Source organism: Pleuronectes platessa, chromosome 2, assembly GCF_947347685.1.
Source record: "Pleuronectes platessa chromosome 2, fPlePla1.1, whole genome shotgun sequence".
Classification (NCBI taxonomy): domain Eukaryota; kingdom Metazoa; phylum Chordata; class Actinopteri; order Pleuronectiformes; family Pleuronectidae; genus Pleuronectes; species Pleuronectes platessa.
Genome location: NC_070627.1, coordinates 26,016,065 through 26,038,432, shown reverse-complemented (window position 1 = coordinate 26,038,432; position 22,368 = coordinate 26,016,065). Strand labels below are relative to the sequence as shown.

Genomic DNA, 22,368 nt, shown 5'->3' with positions numbered 1-22,368 from the left:
AGATTTTCTGTGTTTGAACTCAATCTGTAGTAGATTCAGTTTGAAATGTAGGGTCACTAGTGCTTCAACCTGCTTCTACTGATCCTCGGTTGACAGAGAGCCACCCTGACATCCTCCTGCAAGAAGCATTTAATAAACCCGGGAAGTACTTTATCCTTTCACTGATGTCGAGCTGCTCCAGAGGCAGCATCACACCCCTAAATCACGAAGATCTCTCCACTGCTGGGATGATGATGGGATCACTTTGCTAATCTTCGAACGCACAGTGACTTTATCTCATTTTTCTATGAGAACACACAAACCTAGATCATCTTCATTCATGGACACTTTATCTGAATGTGGACTAAACATGGTAGTATTTTCAAGCTTCATGCAAATACATTTTTAATAATGAAAAGTCTTCTGACACTTCTTATGCAAGTGTTTAAAAACAGCAGAAGCTTCTTGTGTGTTTACTCACACCTTCAGGCTGGTTTCATTGACAGGACCGGTTGGTTTTCACCTAACTTGTTGTGTGTTTAGATGAGGGTGTCCACATTTTTGCTAAAACAGTGTGCAAAAGCAGCTTTGTGAAATGAATGGCAGGTGTTCTGTGAAAACATAGTGTATACAGGTCATTTTTTAACCCATGTGTGTAAAAGTCATGTAGGGATGCAAAATTTAAGTTAAGAAAGGAACATAATTATTTTGGTTATCAAAAACAAGATATTTAGGCTCCCTTAGGCTCCTGTGATGACATAGGAGGTGAGTCGTCCAATTAATGAAAGGAGCCTTCTCCTAAATGTAGAAGGGAGAATAAGCTATAAGAATAAAGCCAATAATTTTTTATCCATGTTTTGCATTAGAGGGTTAGTGATACAAAAATATTTTATTTAAAAAGGAAAAAGGTTCAAATTAAAATAATGATTTGTGATGATTAAAAACAAGTTAATTGGGGAATACCTGACATACTGAATGATTGAATTCATTCACTGCAAAGATAAAGAAAATACAAACTAATGCCTGGTAACTTTTGACCCGTGTTGTGTATCATAGGATTTAATAAAGGAATTAAGAATCAAACTTATTTCATCCTTTTCTTATGAAGGCAGCCGAGTTTATTTCCATTCGGCTCAACTCGGGTTCTACTCGGCTGCACTCGTGAGGGGGGAAGTGGGCGTGTCCGGCATCTCAGGCCGCGGTACAATCGGATGATCCCGGGAGGGCGGAGCCAAGTAAGAGAAAGTGGTACAGTGGGTTGATTGCTCCCAAGATAAACCGGCGGCCAGCATCTCTACCGGCAGTGTTACCGTTCATCTTCTTCAAACTCCTCTTCATCACCACTGCTGCCCTTCGCAAGTTAAGAGCCTGACAATCATTCACACACACACACACAAGGAGGATTTAGCTGCTTGCAAACCGAGCGACACTTTGCATGCTGCGGTGTCTGGAAGTGAAGGAAGCGAAGATTAACGACCCAGTTACGTGGCTGTAGGATGGAGACTCAGATACATGTGCCCGTCGGCTCGCCGGTCATCAGGAAAATCCCCATCTTCGTGGACGAACACGACGTCGCGGGGGGAGCGATGGAGCTCATCAAAGAGCTGAGACCGGCGTGGGACTCCAGCCTTGTCAAGACCAAGGTAAGGTTTACTGCTATGCTAGCTTAGCCCCGTGTGGCCAGGCTCAGCCTGACAGCTCTACATTGGTGTGAGGGAGCCGTGGAAACACGACACACCGGTGTGCTTCTCTAACACACGACACTCGCAGACCTGCTCCCCCTCTCATTTATGAATGAGGACCTTCTTTCCGTGTTTTTTGGAACAATGTGGACTAAGCTAGCAAGACGTTGCCAGTTGGAACTCCTGTCTGTGCTAGCAAGCTAATGCCGGTTAGTAGATTAGCATAAAAGACACCAGGGGAATATTATATCTATTGAGCTAACGTCATTTCCCTTATCAGACAGCTTTATGTGACCAAAGTGCTCTGCATGAAGTCCAAGTCATGCTGTCACCTGGTGTCAGTGTCAGCTGGTGGTGACATGGTGCTCGGTTGGGGATTGTTAATTTCTCATGGGAGAAGACACACCTAATGGAGGCTGTCACAGCTGGCTGATATCAGCCCCAGTGTTACAAGTAATATAAACATGAGATGTCCTGGTGGCGTCTGGTCACTGCATACTGCCAAAAGACAAAGACATTATTACCACACTTTATGAAGTATATAAAGTGTGGAAGTGTTGATTTTACTTCCCTGAAGTTCTTGACTAACACCTCATATGGGTTTAACAGCTCAGTGACATATGCTGTGCTGTTTACAGTTTCATGCCCACGAAGCATTTGCATACCTGTACATTTCAGCACCGCATGCAAACAATACTCTCTAAAATAAAGAAACAAATCCTCATGTTTTATAATGAGATTATTATTGTCTGTTAGAATATTGTCATTCGGACAAAGAGTAAATAACAACAGATTAGAAACTTACACTAAACTAAAGTGGCAATAGAAATGAGTTAATGACAATGATAAAAGAAGTAAGTTATATTGAAATATAATTGCACAAGATATTAAAATAATAAAGGGATGTTGTTAGTTTTAATGCCTTTCAATTCCATAAAAGTTGTAAATGAATTCAAAGTGACAGGAGCCGAAACCAGATGGTCCAGAGGTGCATGAGAGGAACTGTTGCTCCTGTAGACTCGGTCCTTGTTGTCACGGCAAACTTTCATGTTTTTTGGATGAAGGAGACACTGTAAAACCAGTTCTTCAGGAAAAGTCTGTGGGACGGAGCTTCATCCTGAAGTCAGAGATTTCAATGATAGACTTAGCTCTCACTAACACGGTGTACATGTAATAGTTACAGCACTAATGTTGTTAAATTGTGTCACATTGAGTTTTTAGTCAAATCCAATCAGTTGGGTGTCATCGACATTGAAAGTTAAACTGCTGCTACTGATAATATTAATAAATTACTGAAAATAAAAGCAGGGTTGCAACAATTGATGTTTTTCATAATCAATATTTTTCAAAGCTCCATAACATCAGAATAACATCAAAATAATGATTGTTCTGTAAAACCAGCTGATATGGATTCTTTGGGCCAATACTGGTAAAAACCTTTTCGATTCTGTTATATCGGCCAATGTTTATCTAAGAAAAGGGCGTTCGTTATCAAATCTTTATGATAAACAAACGTATTGGCTTGGTAGGTGACAGTTTAACCAAACTTAATTTAGCCTTTATTCTAAATCAAAGAAAAACAAATAAACACAAATGTATAGAACTTTAGAATAATATAGAAAAAATAAATATTTAAACTAATAATAAAGCAGCCGCTTCTCACATTTGAGGGACTTAAATAATATCATATTGTAATATTTTATAAAATAAATGAAAGGATAAATGGTTCATCGCATTAATTGTTGATAAATTGCTTGCCTTTTGGCCAACCAGTTAATCAACCCGTTTACATTATGAAATCTTATCCTTAAATATTAGAATAAAAGTAAAAAAAAAAAAAAATTCTATCCTGCTTATCCCTTTCTTAATGGTTGCTGGAGTCAATCCCATGCAGCCCACATTGTGCAAGAGGCAGGGTTTACCCTAGGCAGGTCACCAGCTCATCACAGGGCTGACATACAACCCAACAAACAACCCTTCAGTCTTACATTAATACCTACAGTCAGTCTCGAGTCTCCAATTAATATAACCCGAATGTGTTTTGAATATGATAGGAACCTTGAGAAAAACCCACTCAGACACAGGGAGAACATTCAAACCCCACACATAACGGTCCCAGCTTTTAAAAATTAGTCGAAAAGAAAAAGGAGACATTTAACAGATTTCTTCAAATGAATATTTAGGCAGCAAATAAAAACAGAAAGTAAAGTAGTCATATCAAGTATTCTTGATATTTCCAAGATAATCTTTTAATCCAGGGTTGGCTCTCTGCTCTTTGTTGCATTCACAATGTCAATTAAACACTTAGCTCTACCAGTTAATGAAAGAGCATATCAATCATCAGTCTATGTCTATTAAAGTGTATTGCAGAACAACCTGTTTGTGTCATTATCTTATGTGCCAAGAAGTTGTGAAGTCCCAGTGCCCATATAAAGTGTGGTCTTTGATCATGATAGGAGGCACAATGTATTTTTCATGAGTCACTTAAAAAAATGCTGAAGGTGGTGGTTTGGTAAATAGTTGATGACGATGTCAGGCAAAGGACATTGTATAGTTGATTCCTCATAAAGGATCAAGTGACTCATGTTTCATTGTCAGATCAAAGTCAATGGAGTGACACCATTTACTGCTGTGACTATTATGGTGCCATGATTTAACCCAGCTATGGCAACCATGTGTTTACATCCTGCTGGCTAATCTCTGTGGATCGGACTACACACCTGCCACCCAGAACGTGGCAGTGTTCACATCGCTTGCTGAAAGGCCTCACTTCCAGGGCTTTTCTCAATGACCGTCACCCCAAACAACGTTTTCCCACCGGATGCTATAGTCCAGGTGTGCAATGGCAAAGCTGCATGACTGTCATTATATTCAAGTCACAGCAGATGATGGAGTGAGGATGACAATGTAAGATTAAGTTTAGTGTTGGTTATTTTGGATGAGTCAGGAAGGATGTTCTTGAGCAGCAGGGCTGTTGTTTTGATGAAAGCGGGAAGCATTAAACGTGGTGGGGAGCAGCAGGGCACTGTTGACAGAAACAGCTGCTTAGTCCCTCCACCTGGACAGGAAGACTTTTACTGTAAATACACAATGTCATTTCCAAACATCTCCCACTCGCACAGAGGTTCTGAAAACAGACAGATTGTGCCAGTAGCAACAGAGCAGCAATCTCCTTTTACAACGTTCTCACGCTGAAGACAGACTGAGTCTTCTCTGCCAAAGGAATTCAGTTCAGGGCCGTGCAATCAGACCGCCGAACATAGACTCACTGATGGGGGGAGGGGATAAAATGTCAGACAGTATATGGATGAATGTTTACCTCTGTCTGGGTCCAAGCTTATCGCTGTCTGTCGATGTATTGATTGCCGGTCTTAGCGGCGTATTGTGTGGCCGGTAGACTGGATCAGTCGTGTGGTAGCAAGGGCGTGTATGCTTGTGTATGTACGGTCATAACAGGGATGCTTGTGTGCCCATCTTTGTGGTTTGTCACGTGTGGAATGTCAGATATGCGTGAGTGAGCGTCCAGGCTGGGGGCACATGTGTATGTTGTTATTGTGTTTGCAGCAGTGGGATGGGCTTGGCCCAAAGGCTTCCACTGGAGTGATGCTGCGATACAGATATTTAAGGCCCTACGACGTCAGATGCAGGGGAGACTTTTCTTTGGGTGGCACTTATTCAGTAACTGATCCAACAGCAGCTCCAACCTGCAGAAGATTCAATGTGCCTCCATTGTTCCAATGTAGAAAGCAAAAAAACCATTCACCAGAAGTTTAGGTTTGTCGTGTAACCAGTCAAACAACACCTAAGACAACAAGAAAGTATTGGCTTGAGATGAGTCTTGCTGTGCAGCCTAATGCATTGGCTCAAATCGTACAAAACAAAACAGCAATACTGCCTCAGTTAATAAAATTACCTCATGAGTTTTCCATTAAGAAATACACGCAGAAACTCTAATTCATATAATAGTTATTCATATGAAGATATGAATAACTGAAGTTAATAAGAATAATAATGAATAATAAATAGGGGAGAGCGGGGTAATGTGGGACATTTTTTGCATTTGCTCCCCTCTAGGCGAGCTAAACTGATATATCAGTAAAATGTACACATTTCCAATTAATTCAGGGTGTTTTCTAGCAATGGAAATGATCAGAATGTCTTCAGGACAAAGGGCAGTGAAAATAAGATTGTCTAAAAAAATAGCTGGGGTAAAGTGGTCCACTTACTTTTTCCACTTTAAAACTACCATAACAACACATGTTGTAATAGTTAAAAACCTGACAACCACACATTCCAAAACTAATATCGGACTAGTAACAGAATCATGGTGATTGGTCAATTAAGCATATTTATGATTATTATGATTCATGTGATCTCTAGCTTACCTGCACAGGGACAGGGATATTGTTTTTCTCTGAGTGTTCAAATGCCGGTTCACGGCACTTAACTGGAGCAAGGCCATGGAACTGGTCAGCTAGTTGTTTCAAGTGTTTGACAAGCTTCTCCTCCATCTCATCTGTGAATATTCTCTTTACCTCAGCTACTGCACCCCAGGCTACTGATTTAATTTCACTTTCTCTTTTTTCTTTATGAATCTTTTGAGGGTAGTCTTGTCAATATTTCTATCCCTTTCAGCTTTTCTTAAGGACTTCTTTCCTTGCATGACCTCAGTGGCTACACTCTCCATCTCTGTGAGGGGTGTTTGGCCTCAAGTTGTCTTCCTGGTGTATAGTTTCTTGGCATGATGGCTTTTCTACAATGTTTATGACATTAAAAATAAAACATATATAATGTAATATAACACTAGAATATGTTTAAGACTAAACTTAACTTGTGCTTCATGGTGGGGTAAAGAGAGACACTGTCCCACATTACCCCACAGCATTTGTCCCACTTTACCCCGAAGCCACAATTTTAGAAAAACAACATCTTTTAGCAATTCAGGCTAATCTTCAGCGAGCATCAATCACATGGTTTTATATGTTGGAAGTTCACCAACATGTATGATATAAGTTTTTCTACCTGATTCAATTTGTTTTGATACAACAGTTGATTAAGTTCAAAGCAAGAAAATGTACTTTTACATGCAAAAAAAAAAAGCATACTTTCCACAGCAACAGCACCAACTTCTCCTTCATGGCAAGGGGGAGTGGGAGGGACTTGAAAACATAATAGTCACATGACCACAAATGTGTTCCATTGCCTAAATTCAGGGGGTGTTTCACATCACCCGATGTCCCACATTACCCCGCTCTCCCCTAACTATCATATGACTCATTTTCTTCCCAGCTCTTCACTGATGGAACCACCAACAAGCTGGTGGGCTGCTATGTGGAGGACAGTCCGGACGATGTGGTGCTGGTGCGAGTATACGGCAACAAGACAGAGTTGATCGTGGACAGAGACAATGAGCTCAAAAGCTTTCAGGTAATGCAAAAACAAATGGGTATGTGCTCTCTCCTTATGCACCACAGATTTGTTCAATGTGCTGTGTTTTTTTTGTGTGCTTCATGTTTAGGTACTACATGCGAACGGTTGTGCGCCCCGCCTCTACTGCACCTTTCAGAACGGCCTCTGCTATGAGTTTATGCAAGGGGACGCTCTTGGGACGCAGGATGTCCGGGATCCTTCCCTGCTCAGGTGTGGACATGGTACAGTCATTGGGCTGCTCAGGATTTTGACGTAGCCCAGAGACGATACATTTATAAAGTATTGGGAGCTAACCCTTTTGCTCAGAACTCTTTTGTGGTTTCTTTTTTCCACATAGGATCTTAGACTATTTTACAATGCCTCAACATTGCAGGAGAAACCAAAGTGAAGCAAACACAAATAAGTTACATGCAGATGATACAAAGGAAAACAAATAAACATGGGCCGATCCCAAAAGTATTTGTGCAAAAGAATTGCTGGCGTCCTGGATTATCAACAGAAATGTGCCCAAAGCAATCAATTGTAATACTTTATTTGGTAATGCTCAATGTCCTTGATGTTTTTTACCGCATTATTTGTGTCAGCTCAGTGTGTATTACATGAAGTTTAGTTTTCATTAGACTTCTCTCAGGAACTCTGCAAGAGATTCTTGTCCTAGTCTAACCTTGTAGATAGCATTATCTTAACTCTGAATTATGTCTGTCTGTCACTGGATCCTAAAAAACAGTCTAATCGTTCATGTTGAAAATCCCATTGTGATTCTCTGTGTGGATATATGTGTCTCCTCTCAGAATGATATCCAGGGAGATGGCTCGTATCCATGCAATCCACGCACACAACGGCTGCATCCCCAAACCCAACCTCTGGATCAAGATGAGAAAATACTTCTCTCTTGTGGCCACAGAGTTCACAGACCAAGCCTCCAACATCAGGTCAGATCAGGAGTCCAGCCAAATCTTTTGTGAGAGCCAATGTGCACCATGCAACCCGACACAAAAACCACCCCATGTATTATAAATTATATCTGGTTGGAGAGGGATGTGGGCTGCTTTATAGCCCAATGACAATACGCTCTCTGGCTTAGAAACATTAAGTCTAAGCATGATGCAGATCTGTAGGAGCAGGTGTTACACAGGTACTCTCTCCATTCAAAAATGATTAGCTGAAGTTAACATATAATTGTCTAGTCCAGTCATTCCCAAAGAGTGGGCCGCGGCCCTCTGGTGGGCCGTGAAGCCACTGCAGGTGGGCCATGAGATGTCATCAGAAAATAAATAGATAAAAAAGTTTCAGATTTTGAAGTGAGCGTTGATTACCACAAAACATGTATGATTGATTTTTTTTTAAGTAATCATCACAGGTTTTGAAACAGACATGAGATTTAAATTCCACGTTGTTCTTATTTTATTTGACCTATAAAGCAGGTGTCATTGTTTTTGCTGACCGTCACATTAACACCTGAACGCATCATTAGCGGGGGAATCATAGGTGAGGGAGAACTTTGTTGTGTGATGGGTCGAGCAAAATGGAGCAGAGGAAAGCTGCTAATGACGAAGGGGAGTCAGAAAGTCAAACTGAATCATTCAAAACTAAAAAGAGGACTTGCAGAAATGACTTAAGTAAGCCTCTGTGTGTGCTGTGCACTGAGATGCTAGCTAACTAAACCCTGGGGCCATGTTAAGTGCGCCGCCCGCTGTTTAGAAACTAAACATGGACAATATTTATCCAAGCCTCGAGTATCTTTAAAAAATATGCATTGGAGCCAGCTACGCGGCAACATCACCCCTCTCATCGGGTGAGCTACAGGTGACACAATGTCCCCTTCACGCGATATGTGATTCAATATTAAGTATATCGAGATAAGCTGCTTGAGGTGTCAGACTAGAGGAATTCCAGTGGTAATGTCAGTTTATGGATACAAAAGTATTGAACCACAGATGGTGACTAACTGAGCAACATGAAGTATCATGCATTGAACTCCTATTAAGTGTAAAATAAACATTTAATGATCAGATTGTCGCTCTTGAATGTCGTAATCCTGTCACAATGACCCAATTACAGTGTAGGCTCAACATCGTGATGCCCGTCAGACATTGTCGTCGAACGAACCCTAGGGATTTTTGACACAACCATTTTTTTACGTGGGGCTAATGTAGTTAGCATATTAGGATTTCAAACATAGTGTTACATACATAAGTACAGACTAGCAGAGCTGCTAGCATGGCTGTGTAGACTCATAGTCTTGTTATTTAGAAGTTAAAAGTGCTATATGTATCTGCATGTGGTGGTCATGGTCACTTGCCGACAGCTTCTGTCATCATCCCATTTACAAACCAAAAGGAAAAAATACGCCCTCTGAGGATAGAAAGTTAACTTCAGTAGAAGCTAAGAAGTGATCGGAATAAAAGCAAGAGAAGAGTTGACACCAGCACTGCTTTCCACTGCTGGACACAGCTCTTTGTAAGTGAAGGAGTTAAGTGTAATGCTGACCACACAATCTTTCTGCCCAATTGATGAGTAAACAGCTGTAAATGCTATTATTGTCTACTTAAAAAAAACAGAACCTAATTAAGATCTTCAGCGAAATAAATGTGGATTATGAAAATTAAATACAAAAACCCTTTCATGTGTTGCAATCAATCTAAAGCCTGTTGATATAGTGTGTAATAATGAAAGAAAGGAACGTTAGAGGTCAAGGCTATAGATTATCTGCTGATATGATAATCAGATTGTTCTCTGAGCAGACAAAGTTGACACAACCTGTGGACAAAGGTGGACAGTTTCATATCCGGGCCACCTGCCCAGTCACAGCTGATATCTTTGTTCTAATGGCTATTAAATTAAGTCCAGCATGTGGTTTATATAACTGTAACAGTAACAGGCGACTGGATTATGGAGTCTGAGGCATGCAGTGGGCCAGCAGATGTTTGCTTAGCTCTGTGTATCGGGTCACTTTCCTGTCCTCCTTGGTAACACAGATATCTTGAGTGCCCAGCTCCTGGGCAGCAGACACTTGTTACAACACCGTCTGGATCACGCTGTAAAAAATTCACATTTTAATGTGCATTTGCAAAGAACTGGCAGATGTCTGTGTGACGTGTGTTATTCCCGTGTAATCTAAAGTTATTTCACTATCGATGACATAAAACACTGGTTACATCCCCACATATCAACATTACGATGTCTGTGCTAAATTTGTGTGAGGCAGGGACTGAATAGATGAGACTCTGGAAGGAGCAGCAGGTAAAGGTGAGGCAGTGAGTCAGGAAGAATCTCTGATGTGTGTGGGGATTCTTCCTGATTTGGTGTTCTCTCAGGTGGACTGTACCATTTGCCCACAAGAGGAGCGGCAAGTATGGATTTCTTGTACCTGTATAAACGTGGTTAATAGTTAATGGGTATGTGAGATCAGTATAATTGCTTATACTCTCTTGACTGAGGTTTTTACTGCAGGTGACAGTGGAAACTAGTGCTTTTGTCCACAGAGGGGCCAAAATCAACTGAAATTACAACGTCCTTGTAGGACCTTTTTAACCATAAAGTGAGGGCACATTTTCCGGGGTAGAGAGTAAGGGAGTCAGGCTAGTGGTAGTTATTATTAAGATTTGACAAAGTCTCCAGGAAACTAATTTAAATGTCTATATAATGTCTTATGTGTCCGCTTGTTTACCCAGCCTCCCTCTCTCGTCTCCTGCTATCAGGCTGACTGTGACCGTGGATTAAATCTCATAAGCACATTAGAGTTAGCACAGGGGTCTCTGCTCAGCACTTCGGTCTGGTTGGCTAAGCCACTGACACGTTGACTTAACCCTTTCTCCGCTAGCCAATAATACCACTGTCAGACAGACACAGGTGATCTGAATGGGTCAGCGTGTCGCCCAACTTCGGCTGAACATTTGTAGGATGTATCACGGTCAGTCGGCCTGTGTCATACGCACACAGTTGGAAAAGGTCAAATATTTTAATACATGGTGATAAGTGAATACCAAATAGTGATAGATTAGATCATAGGTCAAACATTTAGAGTCATAGGAGACATAACACTGTGTCCATATTGATTTAGAAGCTGCAGCACTATGTGTATCCAATGGGAGCCTGTTTAGCTGTCACTTAGATCCCAGGAGAACAGCTAGGTAGTGTCCCAGCCTGTGCATTGTTAGTGCATGTCTATCTCAGATGTTTTCACATCCCACACAGTTTGTTCCTGCTCAGTAATGATACCAAAACAATGAAAGGTTGTTTATTCATATCCACAATATGTAAGTAGTAAAACAGTTTCTGTCACTTTCCCTTACCATGCATACAGGGCCCAGTGTTGTGTTTGTAGTACCTGAAGTGTGCTGACAAATTCTTCTCTCTTGATCTGTCTCTGTGTTTGCTGCTCAGGATCCAGCAGGAGGTGCCCAGCAAGGCCGTTCTGGAGGAGGAGATGGTTTGGATGAAGGAGCATCTATCCACACTTGGCTCCCCTGTAGTGCTTTGCCACAATGACCTGCTCTGCAAGAACATAATCCACAACAACAAAGAGGGTGGGTACCCTCTAGTAAATCCCAGCATCCCACATTTATTCATCAATTAACAACCAGACTGATCTCATCACATTGCAGCGGTAAACATCATACAGATACTGTATATATTATGTGAAGTGATGTCATATTACATTGCATATAATTTAGCTGACACTTTATTCCAAAGCAACTTAAAATAAGTTTATTCAACCATGAGGGAACAAACCCAGACCAGCAACAATCATGTAAGTACATAGGCTTAAAAAAAGCCAAACTACAAAGTGCTACATGTAAGTGCAGCTAAGCCCAGCTTTCTCAACTTCTTGAGATTTGACGATGGTTATTAGTCTATCATCTTCTTAACCAAGGTGTAGTCAGAGGGACATGTGTTTTTAGAATGCAGCCTCTGGATGAACTGCAGAGGTCGGATGGCACTATCAGGCAGACCAGCCAGAAGGGAGTCTAGGCGTGAGATGACCAGAGCCTGGACCAGAGCCTGCACCAGAACCTGCGCCACTTTCTGAGTGAGAAGGGGACTTATTCTCCTGATGTTGTGCAGCATGTATCTTCAAGATCTGGTTGTTGCAGCAATGTTAGCAGTGAGGAAGAGTTGACTGTTGAGTGTCACACCCAGGTTCCCTGCGGTCTGGGTGGGGGCTAACACAGAGTTGTCAATGGTGATAGTAAGGTCATAGGTGGGAGAGCCTTTCCTTGGAAGGAAAAGTAGCTTGGTCTTGTCAAGGTGGATTTTTAAGTGGTGTGCGGACATCCACTGACAGATGTTGGTCAGACAGGGAAAGATTTGTGCTACTGCCTGTGTTTCAAATTGGGGGAAAGAGATAATTAGTTGGATTTCATCTGCGTAGCTGTGGTAGGTAAAGCCATGTGAGTGAATGACCGCTATGAGAATAGGTGGGCAGAGAAAAAAGGAGGGGACCCAGGACGAAACATAGATGGACGCTAGTAGTGAGAGGACAAGGTTCTGACACAGGTCCTCTACAAGTTACCCAGAAGAGGCGGCCTTTGAGGTAGAATGTGAGCAGGGAGAGTGAAGAGTCTGAGACACCCAGATTCTGAAGTGAGGAAATAAGGATCTGGTGGTTCAATGTGTCAAACGCAGCAGGAAGGTCTAGAAGGATGAGGACAGAGGAGAGAGAGTCTGCTCAAGCAATGTGAAGTTGCTCAGTGACAGCAAGGAGGACAGTCTCAGTTGACTGGTCTGCCTTGAAACCATACTGGTGAGGGTCAAGAAGGTTGTTATGGGGAAGGTAGGAGAAGAGTTGATTAACGATAGTACGCTCAAGTGCGTTTGAGAGAAAAGGAAGAAGAGAGACAGGTCTGTAGTGGTTAACTTCAGATAGGTTGAGGGTGGGTTTCTTGAGGAGAGAAAAGGAAGAAGGTCAGTAGCATTAGACTGGTGATCTAGATGTGGTTGATGGAAAGCTACTTTCAGAATGTTGGTTTTGAGAATGGGGAACGCATTGAGTCGGACAACCATGGAGCTGGGGAGGGCCTGCGCACCTGCCGTGAATTAAGAGCACAGGAGGAAGCGTATGTTGCTTTACAATTCCCACAATTTATAAGGCATCAAAGTTATGTCCTGTTTTCCTAATGCGTTCTTCATACGTGAAATGCAAGCTCCGCAAAATGTTCTGACCAATTTCTCTAGACATTTTCTGGAATTAATGTCCAACAACTTGGCTATAGTCGAAAACTGTTACGCAGAAAAGGGCCTCTCTGACAATGTCTGAGTTGCTAGGACATCAATGGTCAATTGAGTTCTGAAGTCAGGCTTTCCATTTTTCATAACTAGGATTAAAGCTGCACCAGGCTGCACCCTTCTCAGACCTAATTTGTTCTCGGTTGCTTATTGGGAGTGGAGATACCAAGGTATTTTTTTCAGAATCTTAATACTATGTACATCTGATTTGTTTTCAGGTCATGTTCGGTTCATTGACTATGAATACTCCAGCTACAACTACCAGGCCTTCGACATCGGGAACCACTTCAACGAATTTGCAGGTTTGTTGAACCAAAGCGTGATTTGTCTGTGAGGGTAAATCTTAAATCCATGTACTGTAGTATAGCTTCTTATACAACTGTGTGTGTGTGAACAGGTATGGCTGAGTTGGACTATGGGCTGTACCCCAGTCAGGAAATGCAAATGGAATGGCTCAAAATTTACCTGCAGGCCTACAAACTCTTCACCAAGAACACAGAGGATGTCAGCCCGCGGGAGCTGGAGACACTCTATGTACAGGTCAACAAGTTTGCTCTGGTGAGGAAGAAAATTTGGCAAACACGCAATCACACGCCCTGTGTCTCACATGACTTGACCTCACCTGATATCTGATTTGTCTCCCCAAAGGCTTCTCACTTCTTTTGGGGCTTCTGGGCACTCATCCAGGCAAAATACTCCTCCATCGATTTTGACTTCCTCGGGTAAGTGTGTGCGTGTGTGACTGTGTGTGGTGCCCCCCTGTGTAGAATATTGCATATCAAATTACATTTTTTTAACTGTGTAGGTTAAACAGAACTTAATGAAAGGCTGAAACTGAAAAACCTATAGTCCGCATGCCTCTCATTTCATTTTTTAGCATCCATTCCACTTAACACCTCGTGCCCACACACCTGTTACACTAACAGAAACCAAGGGTGCAGTTAAATTGTTCATTTCGTTAACTCACTGTTTCTAAGTCCTTACGGCTTCTCACATCTTCGACCTTGACCTCTGGACGTTTTAAATCAGGATCAAGGAATAGTGGTTTGGAAAGGAGATCAAATGGAATTTCGAATAATTTTCTATCACTGTGTGACTGCTAGAGGTTTGCATCTTCACTAGCTTCATTATGGTGCTTTAAAATAGTATTTTAGACTGTTACTGTTACCGCTAGTGTTGGAATTGACAAAATAAGGGTTTTAACTCAAATATCTCAGTCTGTAACAGTGGTCAGTGCTCTCCATGCTGATTTTACACTCCTTCAGTTTAGACCTTTGTGCTGCATCTTTAGTCTCTACTGCATAAGGGTGGCCCCGGATGGCCCCCTCTGGTGCAGTACTACCATGGTCAACAAGTAACTCTGCTCCTCCGCTCTTTTCTAACCACTCGCACTTAGAGCTGATATTTATAAAAAACGTCTGTATTAATATTTATGTTTCTGGATAAACGGGGTGTGGCTTTTTAGTCTATGGGTGAGTGGGTGATAAATATTTTACATTTGTCTGGTAAAGTTAATTATTAAGTTACTATATCCTGAATGAAAAGAAAAGAGTATGAAAAGAGTATTGACAGTTTGGTGATTTGCTGTAACCACAACTGGACCAATGAAGGCGAGACAGCTAATGCTAGATAGATATCCTCCTTTATATAATGTAAGACAAACACAACAATGAATGTATGAGACCTACAAGTGACTCAGCAGATGAAATGAATGAGAATAAAGTCTGGTTTGAATCAGGGTTCAACTTATAGCAAGCTAAATTAACAATAATCAATTTTCCTTGTGGGAACTAGTAAGCTTTATGTGCACGTTTTGAATTCCACCTTTTATAGGTGGAAACCAGTGGCAGCTAGTGATAAAATGTATTGGACAAACAAACTTAAGCTAGACTCAACAAAACAGAACAACACACAATATGCCAGTCCTGTAGCCTTCATCGTTGCAAACAAGTAGCCCCATTGTGTTGTCTACGTGACTGTGGGAACTTTTATTATGTTTGCATTTTTCAGAGAGATGTTTTAGGTCTCGCACCCAGTCGTTGTCCAAAGTACCTCTGTACCAACACTTTAAAACAGGGGAAGCAATATAAGACATTTCTTACACCACATCCAGGTAGTCAACTCTGTTTCTCATAACAAGAGGAGAGAAGCTCCAGGTGTACGCTCGTCCTCGATCACCTGCCGGATGCTGAATCTGTAAATCGGTTGCTTTGTACCGAGCTCATTTATCCTATTTTTTTTCCTTATGAAAGAATGTTTTTGTAACGAAATTACTGGATTAGCAGCAATTCCACCTTAAGTCGCCAAAACTTTTACGGTCAGTTCGGCAGCGGAAGTAACTCAGTGATGGTCGACCAATCACATTAGATGTAAAGAAACGTAAATAGATACAAAATTCACTGTAAGTAATTTGGCTGGTGCCCCACACCAAGTATGTATTCAGGCAAAAATTAAGCAAATACAATATGAAAACAGCTGTTATTGAAAACTCACCCACAATGAGCATTGTACTAGTAAAATATTATTATATAATTATATTAATATATAATTACATTTTTTTTTTCTCAGGATGTTGGAGGGGGCATCACCCCTTATTGACAGGCCCCCACTGGTAGAAACTAGCATGCTAGGCTAACTAGTTTCTACTTAGGGAAACATATTGATGAGCGATCTTTCCTTAAAAATTGTTGTTTGTAATCAATGCACAAAGAAATCTGTAATGGTAATGAGCTAAAAGCAAAAGTCAATTTTGTAATAAAAGTTGAGGGCTTACCTTTTTTTTTTTTTGAAGGATGGAAAATGTTCGAATTTTATTTTTACTTCTCTACTGGACTGATCCCTCCTATATGTTTGTTGCAGGTACGCTGTGCTTCGCTTCAACCAGTACTTCAAGACCAAACCTGCGGTGATGGCCATGCAGATCCCAGAATGAGAAGAGATGAGAGAATGAGACCGGATGAGAGGAGAAGACAAGCAGGAGGGTGTAAAAGGTTTTATGGTGGGAACTCTTCTCAGTGAGCCAGTTGCCAATTGAGCACTGCTTGGTCTACCCGGCATCTCTTTTCTGCAACAAGCACAGTTGCTCTTTGATTCCTCCAGACTTGGCTCCACATCTGTCACAACTCTAGCTCAACAACTATAAAACTTCCATGAGTTCATTGTGTGTATGTTCTTAGTTTCTCTATAAACCTGACGCCTTGCTTTCCTCAGCAGCTGAACCAGTCGTAGTGAACACAGTAGTCTGAGTTTGGGTAGAGATCACTGCTTTACTGTCCTTCACACCAGGGCAAAAGTGTTCCAAATCGCTGGTAATGAAGGTCAAAAGCGAGATGACACTGTAAGGACAGTTAGGTTCTCCTGTTCTGTGCATTGTATCTGTGGCTCAATGCCACGTCCTCATTACAGTTAGAAACTGGCTACAGATGCTTTTCACCTGGGATTCCTCAAATTCTGCATATGGTGTGCAGTGAGATCATTCCTCCTTATAACAATTCTAATCTACCTGATCCATCATTCGCATTTCTCAGTTTATGGTGCTAAGTGCTTGTTGCTGTGATATCTCTGCACTGTACTTCCCAGAGTCCGCCTGTACATCTATTGCTACAAGTGGCACTGTGCCGTCTCCTTTCCTCTGATTGATGCAGTTTGAGCTTCTGTCGGTTCCTCCTCTAACTATTCAGCAAACTGCTGTTGCTGCTGCTGAAGTAGGAAAACTACTTTTCTTTGAGCTCCTGGACTTTTCTCCTCGAAAGACCAACCTGACACTTTAAGATGTGTGGCGCGACAAAAAGAGAAGCTTCTCAATGACTGGTAGTAGGTTGAATCACTATTGTGTTCTAGCAGTCAGTGATACAAAGAAACTAAATGTGCATTTTGTTATGTTTGTAGATTATTTATCTCAGGTCAACTTCTGTTCACTTTGGCTGGTTTTAATTGGAGCAGGGGAGCAGCAGCAGATATGAAGGAGACTGGTGTGAAGGCCACTTTAATCTCTGTCCATTTCTGTCCTCAAACCATTTTTCCACCCCCTTCACTTTTATGGTTAAAGGGACACGCTCTGTTAAACTTTCCAGACCTCTTGGAAAATTCCCTCCCCTCTAATGCTTTACTGCTCATCAGTTTACCATCTTTATTCTCCTTCCACCACAGTCAGGTTTCATCCCTCCCTTTGCCCACAGATGTTGAGACTTTAACGCCTGTTCCAATGGAGAACTTAACATCAGAGACTGCTCTAAGCTCCAATCTGTAATCCAGTCACATCAAAGATCTACAGCCAAAATTTTACTTACATAATCACACATTGCGTAATTCGTGTCGAGGGTCAAATTGAAAGTAGCTTTAAAAAAGAACCAGGAATGGGTTTTCTGTGGCTCACTGTCCATCATGAGACCACCTCTGTCCCTTCCAGAGAGGAGTTAATCAACACTTAAACAAAGCTTGAACCCTTAAACTGGGACTCCAGTGTTTGAAATACTTTTTTAAATAAGAAAAAAAGGTTGATTTCAAAGCATGAAATCATAAGATTGACTCAAGTGACCTCACTTGAGTCAGCCATTGTGTGGTCTGGAGACTTTACAGAAGTCTACAGATGTGGAGTTTGAAATAAGTGAGTTTACAGAGTAGTGATGTAGCACATGACATGAGAGGAGTAATAGCTCCTGGACTATGGATTGTATGTGTGATATGCACAATGAACACATTTGAACAAGGATGTAGATGTTCAGATTTCCAAATTTGACTTCACTCTGCAAATGTGACACTATAGTTACCTGCTCCTCATCTATGCTTGAGGCTATGGTTTTATTCCCATTGGGGCTATTTGCACCATGTCCACTCTTAGTATTGCATTTAGGGGGGAGCCAAGAGACAGATTTTTAATACATATTTATCAGAAATGAATCAGCGGAAATATACTGACTTTTCTTCAGTAAAGGATTTCTATTTGGAGATTGTTGTCTCCAGTTCCAGGCTGAACTGACTCAATTGCAGTGTTAATTTTGGCAGCTATTTTTGATTTAGTCGAAAATGCATATTAGTTTTAGTCACATTTAGTCATTTTTATCCTTCTTAGTTTTAGTCTAGTTTTAGTCGACGAAAACTAATTACATTTTAGTCTAGTTTTAGTCACATTTAGTAGCCACAGTAAACTCCTTTTCTTCCCTTCTCAGGCCCAGGGACCCTGTGTTGTGTCTAAAACTGCATAATAGTCTAGCTTGCAGTACTTAGGTTGTCCATTAGATATCCCTACCAGCATAGGTCTATAGCAGGGGTCGGCAACCTTTACTTACTTATTTTGCCCCCTCTTCCCCCAAATAAAATGTGTCTGGAGCCGTAAAACTTATTTGATAACAAAGCTTATAAAGTTATACTATACTAAACTATAGTCAACAAAATTAACACTGCTCAATTGATATCACCTGCGTCAAACTAATGATCATGTTTACTATCACTTATTGTTTTGATTATTTATTAGTCTATGAACTGTCAACGTTTGTTAAAGAATGCTTCCCAGAGTCCATAAGTGGTCTCTTAATTGTCTTGGTTATGAAAATTTAGCATTTATTCTATTTAAAACTCAACACCACACACGCACTTCCATAACCAACAGGACAGGATTCAGTCCTCCTTCTCATCATTGACGTATTCACTGATCTGTCCGGTCCGACGACTGGTAAATACATACCTCAATCTCTCTGAAGCCGTTCATTCAAGCTGGGCTCCAGAGAAGAGGACGGACTTATCTATCACAACCACACAAATTGACTGAGGGGGTGACACTGAGCTTATTTGTCAGAACAGACAGAGACAAACTGACGATATTGGTTTTCAAGTGCTTTTAGAGGGGTCACATTTATGTCTGAAATGTGTCCATGAATCTTAGTGATGATAAGAGCTGTCTGAATGTGAATTATAACTCATTTTAGGGCTCTGTGAGGCTTAATTAATTTAAGAGGTTACTTAGTGGAAGATGAATTGATATGAAGGAAATTATATGGGAGCAAAAACCAACCAACAGAATCTTCCTGAAAAAAAGAAGTGCAATCCTGCACAATAATTGTTAATTTTTAGGGTGAGAATAATCAAGAGGCTCTTATTTTAGGGAACTAATAGTGGAGTAATCTGCTTAGTAGATTTGCAGACAAAGGCCAAATTAGTGAGCTTGCTGCTTGAATACACAATCCTAATATCCTGCTCGGAATTTAGCCTAGATGAAGAGGACATTTGCACTCGATGAGCTTCTCAATTCACCTAATGAAGGATACTGTCCCTGAGTGGACCTAATCTGTTGACACAGTTTAGGTTCAGGCTTATTATATTTCCACTGAAACAACATCACTAGTTCTTGATGTGGTCTGGACACTAGTGTTAAAGGCTGTAGGGTTGAATTGAAAACATTCCAGAGGAGTGCACACATTTTTGCTCACCTTACCCACCATGTAGTGTGGAACCACAATGTTTGTCACCAATTGTTTGTGTTACCGAAATTGGTTCAGTCCCGTGTCTCAGAAACTGCAGCAAATTGAGAATTCTAACTCCTTTTCTAGCTGGTATTTAGTTTCTCTTTAAATACAAAAACTACACCTATGTTACACATTAGACATAACTTCAAGTCCAATATACTCTAACTATCTTTTTCAGGAGCTTTCAGATGCACCATATATAGCCTTGGTTAATAGTTTTTTCTCAATTCACATATTGATCTGTAGAGAGATCTGTTAAATAATAACTTTATTCATATCCCGCCTTTCAAAACATACGTGACCGGCTTCACAAAGAGGAAAAACTATTTTTTAAACAAGAAGCAACTACAATGTCTTTTTAAAATCAAAGACAGCAAATCAAATAATACGTCTCATTAAATGTATTGCAAGGGAAAAGGATAAAAGAATATGAAGCCTGGAAGAAGGTAGTAAGTGGAATGAGGGAATTAGTTTTCCGTGGTCTTCAATGTTTTTTTAGCTTTACAGAACATGAGTCGACCAACTCTTTGTAGGCATGTGGAAATACACAACTTGAAAAAAATATTAAGTTCATGGGCTTTCAAATATTCATAGGCAAGTGATTGGAAGGGAGAAAATTGACATGCTGTTTACCAAAAGGTGAGCTGAAGTTAGCGTAAGGTTTTGAACTGACAGTTGCAGATGTACAAGCCATAGAATGAAAAGGAGAAGTTAAACTTCATGCAAGTATCATATTCATGCTCTGAATAATGTATGTTTCTTATTAACATTAATAGAAGCAACGTTGACTTCATCACTACATACTGGGTAAGGTGACACTGAGGCAAACGAGAAGCTAATGTGAATATTTCATGAAGTTCATGATACACTTTCACTGTTTCTGTGGCGACCACTCTGATTCAAGACTGACTTTCTGAATTTCCTATTGGCCTTTGAAAGCATTTTTAAAAAGGGTTTATTTATTAACTGAATCTAACACTGTTTATCACACATTTTCTTTCATTGTTTTCCAATCATACCAAAATGGTTACCTTCAGAGAGTTTGCATTGCAGTTCATTTGAGAATAACTATTTTTGTGTGCAAACACTGTACAGATAACTGATTATTTTTGTTTCTTTTTATGCCGATATTCACTTTTTGTAAATGGTTTGACTTGATATGTAGAGCGAGCCAGTGTTTGGCCTGTAGATGTGACTTTGTAATGTGCTCATCCACTGGGTCAGTGTGTGCGGCCAGCGGAGATGGAGGATGTACATACTGTAATAAATACTGTGAAGCTTACTGTACACTACAGTGATCCTTCACCTCTCTGTAGGAGTGGCAAGGAGAATTATTTAACAGTTGTCAGTGAATATTTCCATAAAAATGTATAAAATTGGGAAAAAACTTGTGTCTACTGGTTGTTTCTGTTGTCTCAGAAGTGGTGGGAATTCCTAAAACAGCCAATATGTGAATTTTCTTTTGTTGAGACTCCAGTTTCCTCCCGTGTTTGTGTCTTGTGTGCCAGCTGACCCTGGGCCGTGGCCCTGGCAGGAGGAAGAAAGGCGGAACTTGTGTTGGAGGACATCCTGCTACACACACACACACACACACACACACACACACACACACACACACATCGCTTTTATTTTATTTTCTCTTTTCCTACACATTTATATCAGTGCCAGTAGTATAATCAAACGTATTCAGCTGCCAAACCACAAGTGGGAGCGACTGTGTTTTGAGAGTGACACGTGTGCAGCCTTCAGAATCTGGGGCGGATTAATATTAAGAAAATAATCTCAGTGGTTATACTGGAATAAATTCAGGCTATCATATTTAATAAATTACTCACTATAATTTGTGAAAAGGTATAAAGTCAATCAGCTTTTTACTATGACCGTGCTATTCTGTCTTCTGGTTATTTCGTCTTAGAGATTTGCAACAGTGATGTCATGTATTTCTTAGAATCATTAGTTAACAGTTATGGGCTGTGTCATGTCCAGGTGAGGTCACTCAAATTAGGCACAGTGTTAATTACAATGACCTAGATGGTTGTTAGTCAGTTGTCTACAATCAAAATGTAAAACTGCTTATACATTCATAGCTGGAGACATGATGGATTGTAGAACTCAGGATTTATTAATATATATGACTAACTAACTTTTACTTATGGCTCATTAGAAATTTGTAATACCACTATTGATCATTAAAGTCATACTAACTATAACTGCAAAGCATTTGATGAAATATTACTGATGCTAATTCTACGTTTAAAGTGTGAAACTAAGTGAAGTACTTAGAGCAATATCAACCAGTGTCATTACTTACTGCTGTTTCTGTGTTCAAATATCTGCTTCTCCAAGTTTCCTGGTCGGTTTTTGAATAACTGACATGTGTAAGGCAAATATATGTAATGGGAGAATAAGGGGTCATAATGTGTGAATGTTGGCAAACATTCACACCATGTTCAGGTTCATAGTGTCTCCTCTGGGAGACCTGGACTATGGAGCAAAGTAATTACTGAACCAACCAGGACCTGTAAGGAGAGTTTCAAACAACCCGGAAACTTATGCTTATTTAAAAAAAAAAAAAAACGCACACACAA

General features: G+C 40.6%; 1 protein-coding gene across 1 annotated transcript; it reads left to right on the top strand.

Annotated features, from left to right (window-relative positions):
- Positions 1 to 1,203: 1,203 nt before the first annotated feature.
- etnk2 (ethanolamine kinase 2) lies at positions 1,204 to 19,355 on the top strand. The gene is made up of 9 exons (XM_053438065.1): positions 1,204 to 1,622; positions 6,951 to 7,088; positions 7,180 to 7,301; positions 7,883 to 8,023; positions 11,478 to 11,620; positions 13,538 to 13,621; positions 13,717 to 13,877; positions 13,968 to 14,041; positions 16,179 to 19,355. The coding sequence occupies exons 1-9, from the start codon at positions 1,476 to 1,478 to the stop codon at positions 16,249 to 16,251; spliced, it is 1,083 nt and encodes a 360-aa protein (XP_053294040.1). The 5' UTR covers positions 1,204 to 1,475; the 3' UTR covers positions 16,252 to 19,355.
- Positions 19,356 to 22,368: the final 3,013 nt, after the last annotated feature.